Source organism: Zingiber officinale, chromosome 4A (genome assembly GCF_018446385.1).
Source record: "Zingiber officinale cultivar Zhangliang chromosome 4A, Zo_v1.1, whole genome shotgun sequence".
Classification (NCBI taxonomy): Eukaryota; Viridiplantae; Streptophyta; class Magnoliopsida; order Zingiberales; family Zingiberaceae; genus Zingiber; species Zingiber officinale.
Window position 1 is genome coordinate 89,499,533 of NC_055992.1, and position 23,433 is coordinate 89,522,965.

Here is a 23,433-nt window from a genome sequence, read left to right on the forward strand (position 1 = left end):
CTCACGCGTGGGTGCGTAGGGGGTGCAAATCCAGGGCCCGGATTGCACTGAACCTAGTTGACTCGTGTGTGAGCGCGACCTGCGCACAAGAATGCCAGACCGGTCAGGGCAAAAATTTGCCCAAGCAGAACAACCAACATTTTGCCACGTTGAACTTTTTGTTGCTGTAAAACGGATACATTAATTCGAGATTAATACAGAATAAAACCGACCGAATAATAATGAGTGAAACGGTGGCCGTTTCGCTGTTCGGCTAATAATGACCATTAAGGTCATTAACACTGCCGTTGATCTGAGCTCCTATATAAGGAGGCTGTGATCACAGGCAGAAAAGAAGAGAGAGCAACAAAAGCAAAGGTCCTCCTCCTCGTTCCCCTCTGTCGTGCAACTCCTGCTCGGCAGAGCGCCCGTGATAGTGATCGGGTGCCACTCAGTTCGCTGTGACCACCAGTGCTTGGTGGGGTCCACGGTCAGATCGTTGTATCATGGGAAACAGACCTCCCGAATAGGCCTCGAAGTACAACCGGAGGTGGGGGCGAATCTGTTTCAAGGAAACTGCGAACTCGCAGGCCTCAATCAATCCACCTGACCTGCTGTTCGGCTGAGCTACTGTGCTGTCGACCTGACCTGCTGTTCGTACTGAGCTGCCGACCCGCCGAGCTGGTCTGCCGACCCACCGAGCTGGTTTGCCGACCCGCCGAGCCGACCCGCCGAGCTGAGCTGCCGACCCGCCGAGCTGGTTTGTCGACCCGAGCTTCCGACCCGCCGAACTGAGCTGCCGACCCGCCGAGCTGGTCTGCCGACCCGCCGAGCTGGTCTGCCGACCCGTGCTGCTGACCTGACTTGCTGCTCGGACGATTTGCTCAAAACCAGCCCCTGCTGGCAGCCTGAGATTATCAGCTCAGGTCATCTCAATTGTAAGTTGAATTTGAATTCGGTGTAATTTTAAATTCAGCTAAATATCCTATATATCTCCGGCTACAGATTGTTTGGTGTCCAACAACCACTTCCCTAAGTAGTACGAGGGGGGCCGAGTTTGTTCCTAGAGCAATGCAAGGTAACAATGAGACCATTTTGATTGGAGATATAACCGGTTCACCGCCGACGAAGGGGGGGCCAGGGCCCCCCAATACCCTTACTGCCTCCGCCCCTGACTAAAAGTGAGGATCAACTCTATATATAATAGATATCTATTATCATTCATAGATGATAATAAATATGGAACTATAAATTCTATATATACAAGATCTATATCTAATAATTGAAACCTAAGTTAGATTATTTAATAAGTTCAGTTTGTAACTCATATACATAATTTATAATTAAGTCCATCAATGAAAGATAGTAACCAGCAGAATAAACATGTTGGCTTTGAAGCATCGGAACGGTTGGAAATGCATTCATGAACATGGTCCGTTCCAAACGTCGTAGGAAACTACTCAGATTACCGCGTGCTTTGTGATCTTAAGTAATTAGTGAACCTATTAACTTTTATAAGAAAAAAAATCACACCCATACACAAATACAACTATGGAAGCGTATTAATCACATTTAATAATCAAATTAAATATTATACAACCATACAATTTAACCGGACATTATTAACCTTTGTTTCAGATGAGATCAAACGAAACAGTTGTCGCATCAACCACCACAGCCACCGCCACCACAGCCACCGCAACCACCACCGCCACCGCAGCCGCCACCGCCACCGCAGCCACCGCAACAGCCACATCCACCTCCATCTCCACCACCTCCGCCTCCACCGTCTCCACCATCGCTGCTGAGGGCTTCAGCGACAGCCACACCGGCGACAACTCCCACCGCTGCACCTACTGCAACTTTGGCGGCGGAGCCACTGCTTTTGATAGCAGCGGGAGGAGTATAAACCGGAGCACCCCCGCCGTAGTAGGCTACGCCGTTCTTCTTCGCCGTAGTCCGCCTCTTGTTGCTGCGACCGCAGTTGAAGATAACAACGGCCATGACAGCGGCAGCCACGCACAAGAAGAAGAGTCCAAGCTCCGAGGACATGGCGGAGCCATGGCCGTTGAACGACGCCTCTGCCAAGATCCGGCCCATCTTCTTCACTACTGTCGATCAGGTCGGTGCTTTAATTCCTTGACATGTACACGGTTAGCTCGTCATTATAGAGAGGGGAGAATGGCGAACGGCTTAATTAAGATTTCTAAGTCTTCGCGTTTACTTTTGATTGTTTGATTTGGAAACTTTCCTCGCAATTCACAAAGTCGCTGGTGATATCCACGAAGTTTATCAACCGCTTGTTAATTTGAATTTAATAATTCGGTGGCAATAAAAAAACAAATAAGTGGTTGAAATCTCTGTCGAATATGTTACTTATTTGGGGTCATATCCGGCAGGGCTCGTGTCATTGGCAACCGGCCCGGCCATCTAATATTTAAAAAAATAATTACATAATTTTTAAAAATATATATTTAAAAGATAAAAAATCTTTAAAAAATCAGATTTTTTTCAAAAACAATTTTTAAAACGAGTAATTATAGAAAAAAAAAACGAATTGGACCAAAAAATATAAATATTAAAAATTGATAAATAGACATATTGTGTTGTTGAATCCTAATTGCTGTGTAGTTGGAGATCACTTTCCTTATAAAGGGCAATGATACTGGATGAAGATTTCTCTAAAATGCAGGTCAGAATAGGAAGGATCAGTTGACGTGAACCTCAAAGTTAAATAGTGAAGGTCATATGGATGAATGGATCTGGAAGTGTTGGCTAGGTAAGGTTGACTAAGCAGGTCTTATAGCACTATTAGAACATGAAGGACCGATTGATCATCTGAACGGTCGTCCTTTGCAATTTGTAGATGAAATCTGAAGTTAAGTATTGATCTACCTATCTAGCCCATCGCCTTGTCTGATCCGACTTACAAGTCGATCGGATCTAAGGGTGTTAGAATGTATACTAAAAGTTTAGTTTTTTGTATAAACATTTATTTTGAAATGAGAATCACATTGGTCAAATGTCTGCATTTAGTTAAATGCAGTTGTCCATTTAATTTATATTGTAGATAACATGGTGTGTGGTATCACACAGAAGATCATATTATCAATTCCTTATAAATTATAAATAGAAGCTCACAACCAAGATGGATTGGGACAAATCATTGGAATGATTGTAGTGTAATTTGGTACTAATTTATCTTGACTATAAAATTACACTAGTACACTATGTGTGTATAGAGCAGGACCATTTGAGGTTGTTCCTTTTATAATAACTGCATAAAATAACAGAACCTCTGTTATTATGGATGTGCGTACTCTTAATCCCAATATAATAACAAGCACATGTACTTAGTATTTATTTCTTTAATTTATCAAAGGGTGAGAATTATTCGTTAAATCAATAGGTCCGATAAGTTGGGAAATAATATTATTTATATGGTGTGTTGTTGATTATAGAAGGAAACTGTGTCCTATTTATTAGGATGATGATGTCCCTTTGAGGAGCTCATAAGGATTATCATGTAAACCCTGCAGGTGGACTTAGTTCTGACATGACAATGAAGTTGAGTGATACTACTCTTGGAGCTAAATGTTAATTAAGTGAGTTGTCAGTAACTCATTTAATTAATGGACATTCGATATCTTAAACACAGGGAGATTAACACACTCATGATAAGAAGGAGCTCATAATGTAATATGAGATTGGTGCGGTAGTTCAATAATAACTCTTTAGTGGCATGAGTTATTATTGATGAACTTGAGTTGGGTGTTCGGGTCGAACACAGGAAGCTCAAGCTCATCAGGAGGTCAAAACTAATTCCTCCTTTAGGTCACTGTTGTAGTCTCTATGTATAAAGCATCGCATCCACCCGAGTCATCCTTATAGCCGGCCACATCCTTGCTTGGTGCCCAAGCAAGGGGCCGACCACCCCTTGCTTGGTGCCCAAGCAAGGGGCCAGACAAGATGGATTTAAAAGTGGGGTTTTAATTTTTTTAAATATTTCTTTTTGTAGTCATCTACAATATTTTAAAAGAGAGATTTTAAATTTTAAAATTTTTTCTTTTTTGAAGTCATCCACATGGATTTAAAAGAGAGTTTTAAATTTAAAAAATCTTTCCTTTTATAGCCATTTACAATGGTTTAAAAAAGAGATTTTATTTTTGTTAAAATATTCCTTTTTTGTAGCCATGATTTAAAAGAGAGGTTTTAATTTTAAAAATCTTTTATTTTTGTAGTCATCTACAATGTTTAAAAGAGAGATTTTTAATTTTAAAACTTTCCTTTTGTAGACATCCACAATAGGAAATTTAAAAGAGAGATTTTAATTGTTGTTGAAATCTTTCATTTTTAGCCATTACCAAGGATTATAAAAGAGGATAGATGGTGCCTTAGAAATAATAATCATCTACACAATTTTTATTCCTCTTCTATTCTCCTTGTGGTCAGCCCCCTCATATTCTTATTCTCCCCTTGCTTTCTCACCTAAGGCCGGCGGCATCAAGAGGCTTCAACCATCTTGTGGCCGGCGGGTTGCAAGGAAGAAAAAAGAACAAGAGGTGATGTTCCTAGCTTTGATCCCTTGGTGGCCGAAAGTCTTGGAAGAAAGAAGGACTTGGGTGATTTTTACGTCTTGGTAGATCGTCGCCCACACGACGTTCAAGAGGAGGAGAGAAATACAGCAGAAGATCAAGAGGTCTTTAAGCTACAAAGAAAGGTATAACTAGTTAATTGTTTCCGTTGTGTACTAGTTTATTTTTCCTTTGTATGGATCCTGAAGTACCAACGCTAGAGGCTAGCGATCTTGTACTTTGATTGAGGTCTCTGTAGTTTAACCTAGGGTTTACTGTAAGGAGTTTAAATATTCAATTTCTTTGAAAGGGTTTGACTAGGTAGTGGTGGATGATCACATACCCAAGAAGGTTGAGTGCCTCGCCAACGACCTGGAAGTCAATCCTTGAAATAGATATTTAATCAACTTCTGTAATATGGTTTAACTTCTGATGAACACATAGGTTGAACTTGGATTAATTAAGTTTCGTTTGTAATCCAAGTTTAACTTCTGAAAAGCACATGAATTGCTAGGAAAAGTTCTGTGCTTGTATAAATTTTTGTACAGGGAAAACATAACGTAATTTCGAGTAGCGCCAACAATTGGTATCAGAGATAGTTTTCTGCCTCTGTGTGTTTGGTTTTCAGTTAAATTATGCACTTTTCATACATAAATTTAGGCAGGATAATAGTAGGATGCGCAAATAGATTAACTCTGTAGTTGCAGGCATCTTAGTTCGAACTATTATGACCCTATTGTGTTTGTGTGTGATTTGGACCCTCGGGCATGTCGATGGCATTTTATGTGTGTGCATGATTGTAATTATTAAATACAGCAGGAGCTGTATTACTTTTAGAATTTTATATTCTGTTCGATCTAGATTACATGTACATTCCCTTGTGCAATATAAGATCGATAAATATAAAATTTTATTTTTGTCACAGATCGTATCCTTGCGAGGTGTGGTGCTATTTGAGGACCAGAGGCGCAGTGGAAACAGAAGCAAGATAGACATGACGACATGACCTGTTAACGGCGGCTAGGGTTGGTGGCACACGGAGGACAGCTATGGATGAGGCCATAATAGTTGGAATTTTTTTCATATTTATTGCCTTTTATGCGGTTTATATGTGTTGTGTGTGTGTGCATGTTAAAATTCCTCGTTTAAAATAACTAAGTGGGAGAGGAATTATTTGTTAGATCGAGATCGTCCTAGAGGGGGGGGGGGTGAATAACACACGTGGCTTATTCGCATTTCGTAATTCGGAAATTGTTCGAGAAAGCGTAGCGGAAATAATAAACCAAACACACAAAAAAGAAAAGATAAAGGACACCAAGATTTTACTTGGTTCGAAGCCTAGGGCGACTCCTACTCCAAGGGCCGCGATCATTGATCGCTTTCTGTGGGCAACAACTATATCGCGCAAAGATTGTACAAAGATGTATTACAATAAGTGCAATAACAATAAGAGAATTATACCGACGACAGAATCACAATTTCGGAGCTCAGGGTCGTCGGGGACTTGTGACAGCACTTCAGGGCATCTTTTGGAGCAGCATGTTGTAGTAGAAGCACTTGGAATTTGTTTATCTGATTGCTACCTTGAGAGCTCCTTTTATACACTGTTAGAGGCACCTCAATCACCATCTGAGGCGCATCCAAGCCTCCCGAGTCGCCCGCGTGGATCAGCACAGAACAGGTCGCACCTCATCCACTCGAAGGTGCCCCCAAGCCACTCCAAGGCGCCTCCAAGCTCTGGTCCAAGGCGCCTCCAACTTCATCCGAGGCGCCTCCAGCACTGCTTCGTAGCCAACTCCTGCTTTGCACCCGAGGCGCCTCCAAGCTCCATGGAAGCGCCTCGGACACTGTTCATCCGAGACAAACTTTGTGATTTTGGTACCTGCAACTATATTAGTCCCAAAATACCCTGCACCACAAAGTTAGCACATAACAATAGTAAGAATATTAAAGTGTGACAATCTCCCGGCTGTTCGGTTCTGACTTTGAATTTCCAACCAGAAACCCTAGGTCGAACCGACGCCTACTATTCCTTCTTCCGGGGAACGCGTTCTCACCTACTCCCCTCAGGAGAGATTACCTGATACCAGTATGGTCCTCCAGACCTGACTAGACTTTCCGCCTAGGTTACCACCCCCTAGGACCTAGGGTTACCGCCCCTTAGGATTTTTCTCCACCTAGGGTTACCACCCCCTAGGATCTAAGGTTTCCCCCCTTAGGATTTTCCTCCACCTAGGGTTACCACCCCCTAGGACCTAAGGTTACCACCCCCTAGGACCTAAGGTTACCACCCCCTAGGGCTTTCCTCTTGCCTAACCGCAGCTAGAAATTTTGCCTAAGAATACTTAGGACTTTCCTGCAAGCTCAATCAGACATGTTAGATCACAAATAAGCTTAACTTTGAATTCCTTTACCATTATCAAAACAAGGTTCGATCATCGGATGCTTCACGCACCAACAATCTCCCCCTTTTTAATTATGGCAACTGAAATTCAAAGTTAAGTAAAATAGATGTATATCTGATCTTCAACGTTTAAGTAAGAAACATAAGCAAGCTTAAGTAAATAAATTCAAACGCAAGCCTAACTTAAGCTGACATATACTTAAACTTAAGGCTCCCCCTTAACAAGAGCTCTCTTTATTTTAAATTTTGAATTTTTCTACTTTCCCCCTTTGCCATATATCAAAATAAACAAAGGAATAAGAAAAATGGCCTTAGAAAATTTAACCAGAATGGGAAATTTAACCAAAATGAAAAATATTTCGTTAAATTTTGAAAAAGCCTTTTTGAATAATACAAGGTTAAATTTGAAAAATCCTTTTCAAAAGAAATATTTAGCTTAATAATCTTTAGAAAATATTCAGTTAAATTTTGAATGAAGCTTAAGAAGGAAGAAACTTAGTTTAAAAAGTTGAATTCTTACAAGTCTATGAAAACACTTAGCTTTTTGAATTTTAATCTTTTTGCAAAACTTTTAGCTAAGAAATATTTAATCTTTTTGAATGCTGAGAAAAACTAAGTCTATGCTGCTCAGTGGGAAATCTAGTGTCAGTGGACGGGGTCGTACCCGAGGTGGACGCAACATTGCGTCATTTCCTAATTTTAACGATATACATAAAAATTTGCAAAACAAGTACTAGAGCTATGTAAAAGAAGATTCAAGATAGTTTAGATTATACCTAGGAGGCATTGTAGAGTATTTGAAGGAGTTGAAGGGTGGGAATCTGAGATTAAGGCGCCTTAGATCCCTAGCGATTTTGGCGAGAAAAAAAAATTATAGTGAACTCTCTGTTCGCTGTCTAATTCTGTGTTGAAGGCGCCTTCAAGCCCGTTGAAGGTGCCTCTAATGAGGCGTTTAGGGCACCTCGGACTCGGTCTTAGACACCTCAGTCGATTTCGACGGGAATTTTCCCGCCGATGCACGAGGGCGCCTCTGCCATGCAGAGGCGCCTTCATTTGGCGTCATTAGAAGATTATTATATATATATATATATATTTTTTTTATTTTAAAAGAATTTTTAAATAAGTTTTTTTTAAAATTTTTAATAAGTTTTTAAAAGAATTTTTGAATAAGTTTTATAAAATAATTTTTAAATAAGTTTTTAAAAGAATTTTTGAATAAGTTTTTAAAAGAATTTTTGAATAAGTTTTATAAAAGAATTTATAAATAAGTTTTTAAAACATTTTAAAATATTTTAAAAACATTTTTAAATAAATTTTAAAAATATTTTTAAATAAGTTTTTAAAAAGATTTTTAAATAAGTTTTTAAAAGATTTTTTTGAATAAGTTTTTAAAAGATTTTTAAATAAGTTTAAAACATTTTTAAATAAGTTTTTAAAACAAATTTTTAAATAATTTAACTTGATTTTAATTAATTTCAATTTAATTTTATTTAATTTAATTTTAATATAATTTAATTTTATTTAATTTAATTTTAATTTTATTTAATTTTAATTTGATTTCAATATAATTTAATTTTAATTTAATTTAATTTTAATTTATTTTAATTTTATTTAATTTTAATTTAATTTAATTTTAATTTGATTTCAATATAATTTAATTTTAATTTAATTTAATTTAATTTAATTTAATTTTAATATAATTTTATTTTATTTTAATATAATTTAATTTAATTTTAATTTGATTTTAATATAATTTAATTTAAATTTAATTTAGTTTTAATTTAATTTTAATATAATTTAATTTTATTTTTATATAATATAATATAATTTTATTTTAATATAACTTTATTTTATTTTATTTTAATTTAATTTTAATTTTAATTTTGTCCTTAGTCATCTCACCCAATCTAAAATTTTCAATCAGGAGATCCTATAATTTTGTGAGATGAATTGAGTTCAGTTATAGGGTTTGGTTTAACTTTGTGTTAGATTTAGGTTTAGCTTTGAGCTCAACAAATAGACATTCTTTGGATAAACTTCTGGGCTATGGTGAGTCACTTGGACATCATTAAAGTAACCATGCATTCGAGCTTTTCCAAATAGTCATATCCACTGAACTTAATACAAAACCTTGGTCTAACTGGTTAGGATCCATAAAGGGTAGGTTCGGTTAGTTCCACTTAGCCAAATGCAACAGGTCGAAGACATATCTTCCTAGACATGCATAGACTAAGCTTCCCTAACGTACTATCATCCAAAATTTCACCAGTACCATAGGTCAAGTTAAACTTGTTCCTTTTCTAATTAGTTCTAATTACCCTTGCCGGGTAGCTTGGTTTGGGTTATCCTGCCAGGTAGGTTAGTTTTGGAGGTGCCAACTATTCTGGAGCCTCCACCTAAATTATTGATAATTTTATATATTTTTATAGATTATATTTAAGCTTTTACTTTTAATTTAATTATATTTTAATTATGTTCTTTTAATTATTTATCTGTTTGTTAATACAGTTTTTCTTTTGGCTCCCCCTGGATCATTGCCTTGATATGGTCTTTTAAGGTAATGTACTTGATCCTTAGGAACCCAATATTGACCAAGTCCAACTTGATTAACTAAGTTGGACTTGGGTACCCATGCTTGGACTGTCTTACTATTTGGTCTGTTGACTAAGGTTAGATAGGATCGATATTTATTTTTGGTCTTAAAACCTAATCCAGATCTGTTGTAAACGGCTCTTTGTGTCCCAAGAATTAGGTCAAGGTTCTTGGAGCACAAAGAAAACCGTTCCAATGTCTTCTTCAAATCCTTGACCTGAGTTTTCAGACTAGAATTTTCTAGGGTTTGGAGTTAGTCACTTCTTTAAGGGCTGCTACCTCCTTTAGAAGTGACTTGACCCTAATAATGGATTTTGCTAATTTTTGAATTAAATAATTTACTAGATTATGTAAATGCGGGATGCTTACAGCGGAGTCAGGCCCTTCGGAAACGGATATGGATCCGTGGCTTCTCTCGGACTCGGCTTCCGATTCGTCCTCGCTTCCTGATTCGTTGGTGTAGTCCTGGGCCGTCAACGCGAGAAAACTCGTCTGTTCGAGCTCTTCGTCCTCGGACTTCTCTGAAGAAGACTCGTCCCATGTCGCCTTTAGGGCATTCTTTATCCTTGGTTTCTTCGGATCTTTCTGGTTTAGGTAGTTCGCCTTGATGTGTCCCTTCTGATTGCACCCATAGCACGTTACCTCGAACTTCACCTTTGGTTGAACTTTCTTGGTTTGAATTGCCTTCTTTAGGTCCTTCTTGTTGAAACCTTTCTTTTTCTTATACAGTTTCTTTACCAGGTTGACGAGCTCGGTTGTGATTTCGTCGTCATCATAATCTGAAACTGGTTCTTCTTCTTCTGACTCTAGTTCAGTTCTGTGCTTTGATTTAGTCTCGCGCGCTCAACCTGCACCTGCAACCAAAGCCAAACCTTTCTCGGTCGGACGTGAGTTAACCTGTTCATGTAATTCAAACTCGACAAATAACTCATTTAATTTTATGGAAGAATGGTCCTTAGAAACCTTGTAAGCATCTACCATGGATGCCCACAAGGTGTTCCTTGGAAAGGCGTTTAAGGCATACCTCAAAATATCCCGGTTCTCTACCTTATGTCTGATTACGTGTAGACCATTGAGTAGGTCTTGTATCCGGACGTGGAGTTGGGTAGTCGTCTCGCCTTCCTGCAACTTAATATTATACAATTTATCGAATAATAAATCCCATTTACTGCCCTTGGTATCGAAGGTTCCTTCGTGAAGCTCGATCAGCTTCTCCCACAATTCCTTGGCACTCTGAAAGGGCCGACGCGGTTCAGCTCCTCCTTCGTCAGTCCGCATTGGAGGGTGCAGGTTGCCTTTGCGTCGGCTTCTACCTTTTTGATGAGTGTCAGTTCCCAGTCCTCGTATGGTAGTAGCTTGTCGGTGGCATCAGTCGGTAGTTGGAGCCTGGTTTTGACGATCATCCAGACTTCAAAATAAGTCTAGAGATACGCCTCCATCCAGTCCTTCCAATATCCGAAATCGTCTCCGGAGAAGAGCGGAGGGTGAACAGTGCTAAAACCTTCTTGGAAAGCCATTTAGATCTAGCACGAAAAAAGACGAGAGAAACAATGTCCCAGGACTTGGTCCTGGATTAGCAATGCGGTATGAAAATAATAAAAATGAACTCGAGTGGTGTTGCACCGACTTCGAGCAAAAACAATTCGAATAGATAAAGAATTGGAATGTACAACTATACTAATTCCAATTGACTCCGAAAAATTGAAAACACCACGAAAAAATTGCTTGATTGGTGGTTGCACCAAATCAAAGCTACCTCGCTCTGATACCAATTGTTAGATTGAGATCGTGCTAGAGGGGGGGGGGGGTGAATAGCACTCGTGGCTTATTCGGGTTTCATAATTCAGAAATCGTTCGAGAAAGAGCAGTGGAAATAATAAACCAAGCACCCAGAAAAGATAAAGGACACCAAGATTTTACTTGGTTCGAAGCCTAGGGTGACTCCTACTCCAAGGCCCGCGATCGTTGATCGCTTTCTATGGGCAACAACTATATCGCACAAAGATTGTACAAAGATGTATTACAATAAGTGCAATAACAATAAGAGAATTATACTGACGATAGAATCACAATTTCGGAGCTCAGGGTCGTCGGGGACTTGTGACAGCACTTCAGGGCGTCTTTTGGAGCAGTACGTTGTAGTAGAAGCACTTGGAATTCGTTTATCTGATTGTTGCCTCGAGAGCTCCTTTTATACACTGCTGGAGGCGCCTCAATCGCCATCCGAGGCACCTCCAAGTCTCCCGAGTCGCCCGCGTGGATCAGCACAGAACAGGTCACACCTCATCCACTCGAAGGCGCCTCCAAGCCACTCCAAGGCGCCTCTAAGCTCTGGTCCAAGGCGCCTCCAGCTTCATCCGAGGCGCCTCCAGCACTGCTTCGTAGCCAACTCCTGCTTTGCACCCGAGGCGCCTCCAAGCTCCATGGAAGCGCCTCAGACACTGTTCATCCGAGACAAACTTTGTGATTTTGGTACCTGCAACTATATTAGTCCCAAAATACCCTGCACCACAGAGTTAGCACATAACAATAGTAAGAATATTAAAGTGTGACAATCTCCCGGCTGTCCGGTTCTGACTTCAGATTTCCAACTGGAAACCCTAGGTCAAACCGACGCCTACTGTTCCCTCTTCCGGGGAACGCGGCCTCACCTACTCCCCTCAGGAGAGATTACCTGATGCCAGTACAGTCCTCCAGACCTGACTGGACTTTCCTCCTAGGGTTACCACCCTCTAGGACCTAGGGTTAGGGTTTTTCTCCACCTAGGGTTACCACCCCCTAGGACCTAAGGTCCCCACCCCCCCTTTAGGATTTTCCTCCATCTAGGGTTACCACCCCCTAGGACCTAGGGTTACCACTCCCTAGGGCTTTCCTCTTGCCTTACCGCATCTAGGACTTTTGCCTAAGAATACTTAGGACTTTCCTGCAAGCTCAATCAGACATGTTAGATCACAAATAAGCTTAACTTTGAATTTCTTTGTCATTATCAAAATAAAGGTTCGATCGTCGGATGTTTCCCGCACCAACATTATTTAAATTCCACAGTCTCCATTACTGGTTTGTAAGTGATGCGTTCAAACTTACGTGTTGGCTTTGAGTGCCTTCCTCCACATCGGATGAGTTTGTTTGCGGATCACTAGATCAAACTCCCTTTATGGATGATTATAGGAAATTATTTAGGTTTGCGTGATCTTCTCCATCTGAAGGGGCATAATCCTATTTAATGGACTAAGTATCAAGTAATGGTATACACTTAGGCGCATTTAATAGTATCCTCCCCATTGGAGTTACTACTATTATTTGTGTGACCGAAGAAAAATCAACTATTAATTTTATTTGTCATAAAGTTAGGTTGACAAGATAATAAAATTAATGGGTAAACCCCCCTCTTACAAATGTTTGAATTTGTATACGGCCACACTATCGTGGCATACAAAATTCACGGTGTTTTGAGGTGTTGATGAATTTAAATGATATTGTTTGAGGAATCAATATTATTTTAAATTCTAAAATTTTGACCAAATATTTTGTGATTCTTAGGATTTCAAATGACTTTCAATTCTCTTGCTGTTATATTGAAAGAAAATAAACTTACTGGTCCCAATTACATTGATTGGAAATAAAACTTGGGCATTGTCTTAACTGCTGAAGGTTACAAATTCATACTTTTTGAGATCTGTCCAAGCCTACCTAATAGCGATTCTAGTGAAGAGGAGATTGAGTATCATAAGAAATCGGTCAGGGCAGATGAGATGGCGCAATGTTACATTTTGGCTTCTTTGTCAAATGTGCTACAACATCAACATCAAGCCATGCCTACCGCTTATGACATGATGCACAATCTCAAGGAACTCTTCGGACACCAGAATCGGGCTGCTAAGCAAGAGGCTATGAGAAACTTAATGACGACCACCATGACTGAGGGGGCACCCGTAAGGGATCATATTCTCAAAATGATGGCTCTTTTGAATGAGATGGAAGTCCTTGGAGTAGAAATCGATGGGGAACCCCAGGTCGATATCATTCTCCAAACGCTACCTAAAAGTTTTGAGTAGTTCCGCCTAAACTACAACATGAACAAAAGGATTTATTCATTGGCAAAACTTCTGACAGAACTTCAAGCAGCAGAAGAGCTATTTCGTCAAAGTTCTCAAATTCACATTGCTGAAAATGTTTCTGCTTCTAAGCCGAAAGTCAGAAAGAAGAAAAAAAAACAAGTTGGTTCAGCAAAGAAAGTGAATCGATCTCTAGGGACTGGGTCGCATGCAGGTGTGAAGAAGCCGAAGGGCAAGTGCTTCACATGCAAGCAGTCTGGACATTGGAAAGTGGGCTGTCCTCGCAGAAAGGAGAACAATAAAGGTATATCTTATTCTCTAGTGGTTGAAACATATTTAGTGGTGTTATCTACTGGTACCTGGTGTGTAGATACAGGAACCACTGATCATGTCTGTAATTCATTGCAGGGGTCCCAGGAAACTCGACGACTACATGAAGGGGAGATTACCGTCTTCATGAGCAATGCTACAAAAGTGACGGCTGTTGCAGTGGGAGATGTTTATTTATCTTTTGTTAGAAATAAAACATTGATTTTGAGAAATTATCTTTATGTACCATGTTTTAGAAAGAACTTCATTTCAGTTTCTAAACTATTTATGGATGAATATTCTGTTTCTTTTGATAACAAAGTAGTTGTCAAGAAAAATAGGGTAGTTATCTGTTCTGGTAGTTGGTTGGCAATTTGTATATTCTAAATTCAATAACTCCCACAATATAACAAATGAAAATTAATAACACATCTTCTAATTCTAATAAGAGAAAGCAACCTTCAGAAATAAATCAAACATATCTTTGGCATCTAAGACTTGGTTATATTAACTTGAGTAGGATTGAAAGGCTAATAGTTGATGGACCTTTGAGTTCATTAGTGGTGGAAAATTTTCTAACCTGCGAATCTTGCTTGGAAGGAAAAATGACCAAGAGACTTTTTAAGGCCAAGGGGTATAGAGTCAAAGATGTGTTAGAATTGGTTCATTCTAATTTGTGCGGACCTATGACTATCCAGACAAGAGGTGGTTTCGAATATTTTGTCTCTTTTATAGATGACTATTTGAGATGCGGGTGCATTTACTTGATACGCCACAAGTCTGAGTGTTTTGATAAGTTCAAAGAATACAAGGATGATGTGGAGAAACGTCATGGTAAAGGTATCAAGACACTACGGTCTGATCGTGGTGGCGAGTACCTCTTAGGAGAGTTTAGGGGTTACTTATCAGAGGTCGGGATTCAATCTCAACTGTCTGCACCTGGTACACCCCAACAGAATGGTGTGGTAGAACGAAGAAATACACTCTTATGGAAATGGTTAGATCAATGATGAGTTATTCAGAATTACCAAATTCATTTTGGGATATGCTCTGGAAACGACAGTGTACATTCTGAACTTGATACCTTCTAAGTTAGTAACCTCTACTCCCACAAAATTATGGAATGAGCGTAAGCCTAGTCTGAAACATATTCAGATTTGGGGTAGTCCAGCACATGTGCTGAAGGGAGACGCTGATAAGTTGGAATCATGTACAGAAGTTCGCTTGTTCGTAGGATATCCTAGATGAACGAAAGATGGTTTATTTTATAGTCCTAAAGATCAGAAGGGCATTGTTAGTGTCAATGCCCGATTTTTAGAAGAGGACTATGTAATGAACCATAAGCCCATGAGTAAAATTGTTCTTAAGAAAATAAGAGAGGGCACTTCTACTTTAATACCAACGGTACAAGATGAGATACCACAAGTAACAGCAACGCGTGTCACAAATGATGCATAATTACAGGTTGTGCCTCGTTGTAGTGGGAGGATTATTAGGCAACTTGAAAGATTTATGATTTTGGGAGAGTCTTCAGACTTGATCCCTGGTAAACATGAAGCTGATCCCTGGACATATGATGAAGCACTCCAAGATAAAGATGTAGCATCTTGGCAAAGTGCAATGAACTCTGAAATAGAATCTATGTATTCTAATTAGGTCTGGGAGCTTGTATAACCACCAAATGGTGTAAAAGTCATTGGATGTAAATGGGTCTATAAAAGGAAAAGAGGAACAGACGGGAAGGTGGAAACCTTTAAAGCGAGGCTTGTTGCGAAGGGGTATACTCAGCATCTTGACAAAATGCAATGAACTCTGAAATAGAATGTATGTATTCTAATCAGGTCTGGGAGCTTGTAGAACCACCAAATGGTGTAAAAGCCATTGGATGTAAATGAGTCTATAAAAGGAAAAGAGGAACAGACGGGAAGGTGGAAACCTTTAAAGCGAGGCTTGTTAGCGAGGCTTGTTGCGAAGGGGTATACTCAGAAAGAGGGAATCGATTATGAGGAAACTTTTTCACCGGTAGCCATGCTTAAGTTTATCCAGATTCTTTTATCTATTGTCGCTCATATGGATTATGAGATTTGGCAAATGGATGTCAAGACAGCTTTCCTTAATGGAAGTCTTGAAGAAAATATCCATATGAAGCAACCAAAGGGATTTATTATGAAGGGCAAAGAGCATCTTGTATGTAAGCTCAATCGGTCTATCTATGGACCGAAGCAAACTTCATGATCTTGAAACATCCGGTTTAATGAAGTGATCCAGTCTTATAAATTTATTCAGTGTCCGAATGAGCTTTGTGTATACAAGAAGAGTGACGGATACGTGGTGGTATTTCTTGTACTATATGTAGAAGATATTTTACTCATTGGCAACAATGTCAAAGCATTGTCAGACGTAAGGGTATAGTTTTCCAACCAGTTTGATATGAAGGATTTGGGAGAATATGGATATATTATTGGGATCAAAGTAATAAGGGATCGCAAGAAAAGAATGTTGTACTTATCCCAAGCTTCATTCATCGATACTATTCTATCTCGTTTTAGCATGCAAAACTCCAAGAAAGGTTTTATATCTTTTCGGCATGGAGTACCTTTATCTAAAGAGATGTCTCCTAAAACATCAAAGGAAATAGAGGGCATGAAGGCAGTTCCTGTTGGAACCCCAAGGTTGTTTTGGTGTGATCAACAAGTTAAGTTAGGTCCTGCGTTGTTTCTAACCTTGTGTCTAAGTGTGCAGGAGCTTAGGAGCACAGGTACTCGAGCGGAAGACGCAGCTAGCGAGAAGGACGGCACGCTGTGCGTCCGAGGGACGAGGTGCTGCGGAAGAGTACACCGGTGGTTCCGAGGTACGAAAGCCGGAGCGGAAGATTGCTCGGGGAGCAAGAGACGCAGCTAGCGCGAAGGTCGGCACGGGGTGCGACCGAGGGACGAAGTCTGCGGATGAGGTGGACGAGAAGGGACACGCGGTAATTCCGAGGGACGAGAAGCCGGAGGGAAGCACGCTCGAGAAAACCGGAAGATGGGTTCGGGTGAGCCCTATTCCGGATGTCAGAGATCACCCAAACAAGCGGAGCCGGAGCAGAAAGACCCGGACCAGAGGCGAGCTGAACCAGAGAAAAGAGCACGGACCAAAAGTCAACTGGGTTGACTTTTGGCTCGGGGGCGCCCAGAGCTGTCCGGGGCGCCCGGAACCATCCGGGGCGCCCGGAACCATCCGGGGCGCCCGGAACCATCCGGGGCGCCCGGAACCATCCGGGGCGCCCGGAAGGGACTTTTTCACAGGATCGAGCTTTGACTCGATCCAACCGTTGGGGGATAAAGTTTATCCCCCCAAGGGCGCCCGGAACCCATCCAGGCGCCCCGACCAAAGCTATAAATATAGCCTTGGTCCAGAAGCTTTTCAATAATCACGATCATTCTATTTCCAAACACTTGTGTGCTTTAGTTGTAGTTAAGCTTCTATTTTCTGTGCCTAAACGCTGTAAGAGGCTTCTCCGCCTGAAGGAGTTTTTGAGCTTAATCTTCCTTGGATTAACAACCACATCGGTTGTAACCAAGTAAACATCTGGTGCCTCGTCTTTTCTTTTATGCTTTTATTTATCTGCTTAATTCATTTTACAAGTGTTAGCTTAATCGTTCGAGGAAGGGTTGTTTGTTCTTAATTGACAGGTTATTTACCAACCCTTCTAGCCGACCCAACGGTCCTACAAGTGGTATCAGAGCCGAGTACGCCTCAGAAGGACTAACCGCCGTCTGACGCAACAAAACAATGGCCGGAGCTAGTGACTACCCACCAGCATTCGAGGGGGAGCTTGCTTCTTGGAAGCAACAAATGACGGTATTTCTTAACTCTGATATTGGTATTTCACTAATAATGAAAACAGGTTATGAAGCACCAAAGACAACGAATGGAGAAGAACTCGATCTACGCCTATGGAACAAGAAGCAACGTGACGCGTCAATGGCAAACGGTCGGGCAGAGTTTCACATTCTAACCGCAATACCAAATGAAGATTTCGATAGAGTTGGCGAATACCACAGCGCAAAAGAACTTTGGGAAAAGTTCTTAAAACTCTACGAAGAACCAACTGAAGCCGAATCCGACTCTTTGATAGACACCGAGACAGCCCCAACAGCCGAAGTACATCCCGAGAGTGATGAAGGGGGAGAATCTTCGGATAAAAGCAACTTGACAGGGGGAGAATCAACTACCGAAAAGGTAAGTCAGGTATGGATTCGAACCTCTGATCAATTAAATGATTCAATCGAAAAATTGCCTGAAGAGTCTTTCGAATCAGAAATTGAATCATCGAAAGAATTTTTCGAATTAGAAAATCAATTGTCAAACTTGCCTTGCAAATTATTATTAAAAGAATTTTACAAGTTAGAAATCTTGTCGAAAAACTTTTGTAAATTGCAAAATATTTTTTCGAAAGAGTTATGCAAATTAGAAATGATGTCAAAAACTTTCTTCGAATATTTTCTCAAATTACAAATTACTTTCTCGAAAGAGTTTTGCAATTCAGAAAATGAGACATCGAAAAAGTGTTTCGGATTAAGAAATCTATTATTAATAAATTCCTGCAAATTAGAATTTGTTTCTTGCAAATTACAAAATATTCTTTCAAACGAATTTTGCACATTGTCGAAAGAATTTTTTATAGCATCGAAAAATTTTATCAAGTTAGAATCTATGCTATCAAAATATTTTTGTGAACTTGAAATTCAAAAAATAATAGAAATTAACATGATACAAATTTTTGCATGTTTAATATTTTCTGCTGTTAATCTGAAAAAGTGTGACTTAAGAATTTCTGATAAATTAAAATGGAAATTTAAACCTTCTGATTAAAGCATAAAATATATAAATAAATAAATGCATAGAAAATTTCTCTTTATGTTATTAATTCTCTGAAATTTTCTTGCATAAAGCTTTCTGTTTAGAAACTTCTTAAATCTTGATGTCGAATGACTTAGAAATTTGTCTTGACTTAGAAATATTTCCCTGAAAATTATTGAAATATATTTTCAATTTTTTTTTAATGTCAACCCTTAGATTTCGTTTGTACCCCATTTTTATTGTGATCAAAGGGGGAGAAGGGAAAGTATAAGTCTAGGGGGAGGTAGAAAAAAATTGAAAATTAGAATTTAAATTTTTTTTTTTCTATCATGTTGCATGTTATTGCAATAAACTGTTTAATTTCATATCTATTGTTGACCCTAGCTTAACTTGGGTTGATCACACCAAAAAGGGGGAGATTGTTGGAACCCCAATGTTGTTTTGGTGTGATCAACAAGTTAAGTTAGGTCCTGCGTTGTTTCTAACCTTGTGTCTAAGTGTGCAGGAGCTTAGGAGCACAAGTACTCGAGCGGAAGACGCAGCTAGCGAGAAGGACGGCACGCGTCCGAGGGACGAGGCTGCGGAAGAGTACACGGACGAGAAGGAAGTGCGGTGGTTCCGAGGCGGAGCGGAAGATTGCTCGGGAGCAAGAGACAGCGCGAAGGTCGGCACGGGTGAGACCGAGGGACGAAGTCTGCGATGAGTACGTGGTGGACGAGAAGGGACACGCAGTAATGAGAAGCCGGAGGGAAGGACGCTCGAGAAAACCGGAAGATGGGTTGGGTGAGCCCTATTCCGGATGTCGAGATCACCCAAACAAGCGGTCGAGACGAGCTGAACCAGAGAAGAGAGAACCGGACACCAAAAGTCAACCGGGTTGACTTGTGGTCCGAGCGTCGGATCCATCTGTCCGGGGCGCCCGGAGCTGTCCGGGGCGCCCGGAAGGGACTTTTTCACAGGATCAAGCTTTGACTCGATCCAACCGTTGGGGGATAAAGTTTATCCCCCCCAGGGCGCCCGGAACCCATCCAGGCGCCCCGACCAAGGCTATAAATATAGCTTTGGTCCAGAAGCTTTTCAATAATCACGATCATTCTATTTCCAAACACTTGTGTGCTTTAGTTGTAGTTAAGCTTCTATTTTCTGTGCCTAAACGCTGTAAGAGGCTTCTCCGCCTGAAGGAGTTTTTGAGCTTAATCTTCCTTGGATTAACAATCACATCGGTTGTAACCAAGTAAACATCTGGTGCCTCGTCTTTTCTTTTATGCTTTTATTTATCTGCTTAATTCATTTTACAAGTGTTAGCTTAATCGTTCGAGGAAGGGTTGTTTGTTCTTAATTGACAGGTTATTTACCAACCCTTCTAGCCGGCCCAACGGTCCTACAGTTCCTTATACTTCGGCTGTAGGAAGCCTAATGTATGCGATGTTATGTACGAGACGGGATATCTATTTTGCCGTGGGCATGGTTAGCAAATATCAAAGTAATCCAGGACAAGAACATTGGACTGTCGTAAAGCATATATTGAAGTAACTGAAAAGGACTAGAGATTATATACTAGTTTACCAGACAGATGATTTGCTCTCTGTGGGTTACATGGATTCGGACTTCCAATCATATAGGGGCAATAGTAAGTCGACCTCAGGGTATGTGTTTACTTTGGGAGGTGGAGCCATAGCATGGAGGAGTGTTAAGCAGAAATGCGTTTCGGACTCCACCATGGAAGCTGAGTATGTGGCAGCCTCTGAGGCAGCCAAAGAAGCTGTATGGCTCAGAAACTTCTTGATGGACTTATATTTGATTCCTGATTTGCCCAAAATTATCACAATTTATTGTGATAATAGTGAGTTTTTAATTTTTTAAATCTTTCTTTTTTAGTAATCTATAATGTTTTAAAAGAGAGATTTTAAATTTTAAAATTTTTTCTTTTTTAAAGTCATCCACATGGTTTTAAAAGAGAGTTTTAAATTTAAAAAAACTTCCCTTTTATAGCCATCTACAATGGTTTAAAAGAAAGATTTTATTTTTGTTAAAACTTTCCTTTTTTGTAACCATGATTTAAAATAGAGGTTTTAATTTTAAAAATCTTTCCTTTTTGTAGCCATCTACAATGTTTAAAAGAGGGATTTTTAATTTTAAAACTTTCCTTTTGTAGCCATCCACAATAGGAAATTTAAAAGAGAGATTTTAATTGTTGTTAAAATCTTTCCCTTTTAGCCATTACCAAGGATTATAAAAGAGGATAGATGGTGCCTTAGAAATAATAATCATCTACGCAATTTCTATTCCTCTTCTATTCTCCTTGTGGCCATCCCCCTCATATTCTTATTCTCCCCTTGCTTTCTCACCTAAGGCCGGCGACATCAAGAGGCTTCAACCATCTTATGGTCGGCGGGTTGTAAGGAAGAAAGAAGAACAAGAGGTGGTGCTCCTAGCTTTGATCCCTTGGTGACCGAAAGTCTTGGAAGAAAGAAAGACTTGGGTGGTTTTTGAGTCTTGGTAGATCATCGCCCACACGACGTCCAAGAGGAGGAGAGAAATACAACAGAAATTCAAGAGGTCTTTAAGCTACAAAGAAAGATATAACTAGTCAATTGTTTCCGTTGTGTACTAGTTTATTTTTCCTTTGTATGGATCCTGAAGTACCAACACAAGAGGCTAGCGATCTTGTGCTTTGATTGAGGTCTCTGTAGTTTAACCTAGCGTTTACTGAAGGAGTTTAAATATTCAATTTCTTTGAAAGGCCTTGACTAGGAAGTCGTGGATGATCCCATACCCAAGAAGGTAGAGTGCCTCGCCAACGACCTGGAAGCCAATCCTTGAAATAGATATTTAATCAACTTCTGTAATATGGTTTAACTTCTGATGAACACATGGGTTGAACTTGGATTAATAATGTTAAGTTTCATTTGCAATCCAAGTTTAATTTCTGAAAAGCACATGGGTTGGTAGGAAAAGTTCTGTACATGTACAAATTTTTGTACAGGGGAAACAGAACGGAATTTCGAGTAGCGCCAACAATGGGTCGAGCGGACACACTACGCATCCTCAGCAAAATAAGGCCCCACTAAAGAACGAGTTGGTAATTACATTCTGTAAGACCGAGCGGGTGATATCCTGGCTGAGTGGCGGTCGGTCGGTCTATAACAATACTCACATACATGTCATATTGTACTCTTTTGGAAGTTTGTGCTAAAAATGACAAAGAATATCTCGTCGATCAATCGTCCTTTAAAAGCTTCCAGCTTATCATATCACACAGATTTGCACATCTATTTAAGTAAAGATGTTAGAAGCACTTTATTATCTATCTTTTCTTATAAAAATTTTGGAAAACATACTGATACTTTGAGATGCATGTATAACACAACAGTGGCATTATAAAAAGGGTTTCTATCTACAGGCGAAGGTATGAGATGCTTCTTATTTGTACACGGTATTTGCTACAGTTGAAGGCTACTACTTTCTTCTCCAAACCTGAGTACTAACTTGAACGTTGGAAGGTTAACGTCAGAAACTCATTCCCTAATTCAATACTAACATTCCTTATATTACAAGGTAGTATAGAGTCTTCATCAAATTAACAGTAAAACTGCATTCTAATTTATCATTTTTACCGTTTAAACACGATGTAGCTCAATTATGAGTTAATATTTTGAAGTCAACTTTTATATATAAATTATATTTCGAATTTATTAGATAGATGAATTACAAAGAAAGTCATCATCTTCGGCATTAATCGGTGTGAAGTTCAGACACCTGAACTATATAAAAAAATGTTAATTGTTGAGCAAATTGTAAATAAGAAGTGCAAAGGGAACATGGCCAAAAAAAAAAAAAAAAAAAACTAAAATGCTCATCAACATTCTAAAATCGTAATTATTGTTTAAGCATATAGCTGTGAGGTCCGGTCCAGTCCGGTCCGATCCAATTGTTGGCCATCTGGTAATATTGGTAAATTATCAAATCACGTAACTAAAATTTTTAAATACTCAAATTACGCACTAAGGTATCGCATAACTAAGTTTTAAAATTACTAAATCATACGTTCCATATTCATTTTACGTCTTTTTAATGTTCTAAATACTATAGCAATATTGATAAATCTATCGATTAATTGGGAATAATGGTGTAATCCTAGACTTTAAATCTTAAAATCATATTTATATTTAAAAAAATTTATAATATGTCAAATTGATATATGAGAGCATGAATATGATAAAAAAAAAATAGAGGAATACATATGACTTGATTTCATGTTATTCTAAGTTTTCTAGATCCATTAGTTAGTGTTGGTCAAACTCGACTGATAGACCTAGAGAGCTCAAAATAATATGAAATCAGTTTATATGTATTCGTCTAGTTCTCTTGATTATATTCACTGTTAAATATCAATTTGACATACTATGTTCAGAGCAGTAATTTTTTTATCATAAATATGTTCAAAAAATCTGATTCGTGCTAAAAAAAATATTATTCTCAAATTGATCTTTAAGGGTATAAATATAACCAGGAGAACTAAACAAGAATAGAACATAATTTCATATCATTCTAAGCTCTCTAGGTCCGTTGGCGTATTTTGATCGATTTTAGCTAAAATTGACAGATAGACCTAGAGAGTTTAGAATGACATGAAACCAAGTTATATGTATTTATCTAGCTCTCGTGATTATAT

The 23,433-nt window shown here is 39.2% G+C and overlaps 1 protein-coding gene across 1 annotated transcript; it reads right to left on the reverse strand.

Annotated features, from left to right (window-relative positions):
* Positions 1–1,644: 1,644 nt before the first annotated feature.
* LOC121972487 (glycine-rich protein 23-like) lies at positions 1,645–2,079 on the reverse strand. Its single transcript, XM_042524150.1, has one exon. The coding sequence runs from the start codon at positions 2,077–2,079 to the stop codon at positions 1,645–1,647; it is 435 nt and encodes a 144-aa protein (XP_042380084.1).
* Positions 2,080–23,433: the final 21,354 nt, after the last annotated feature.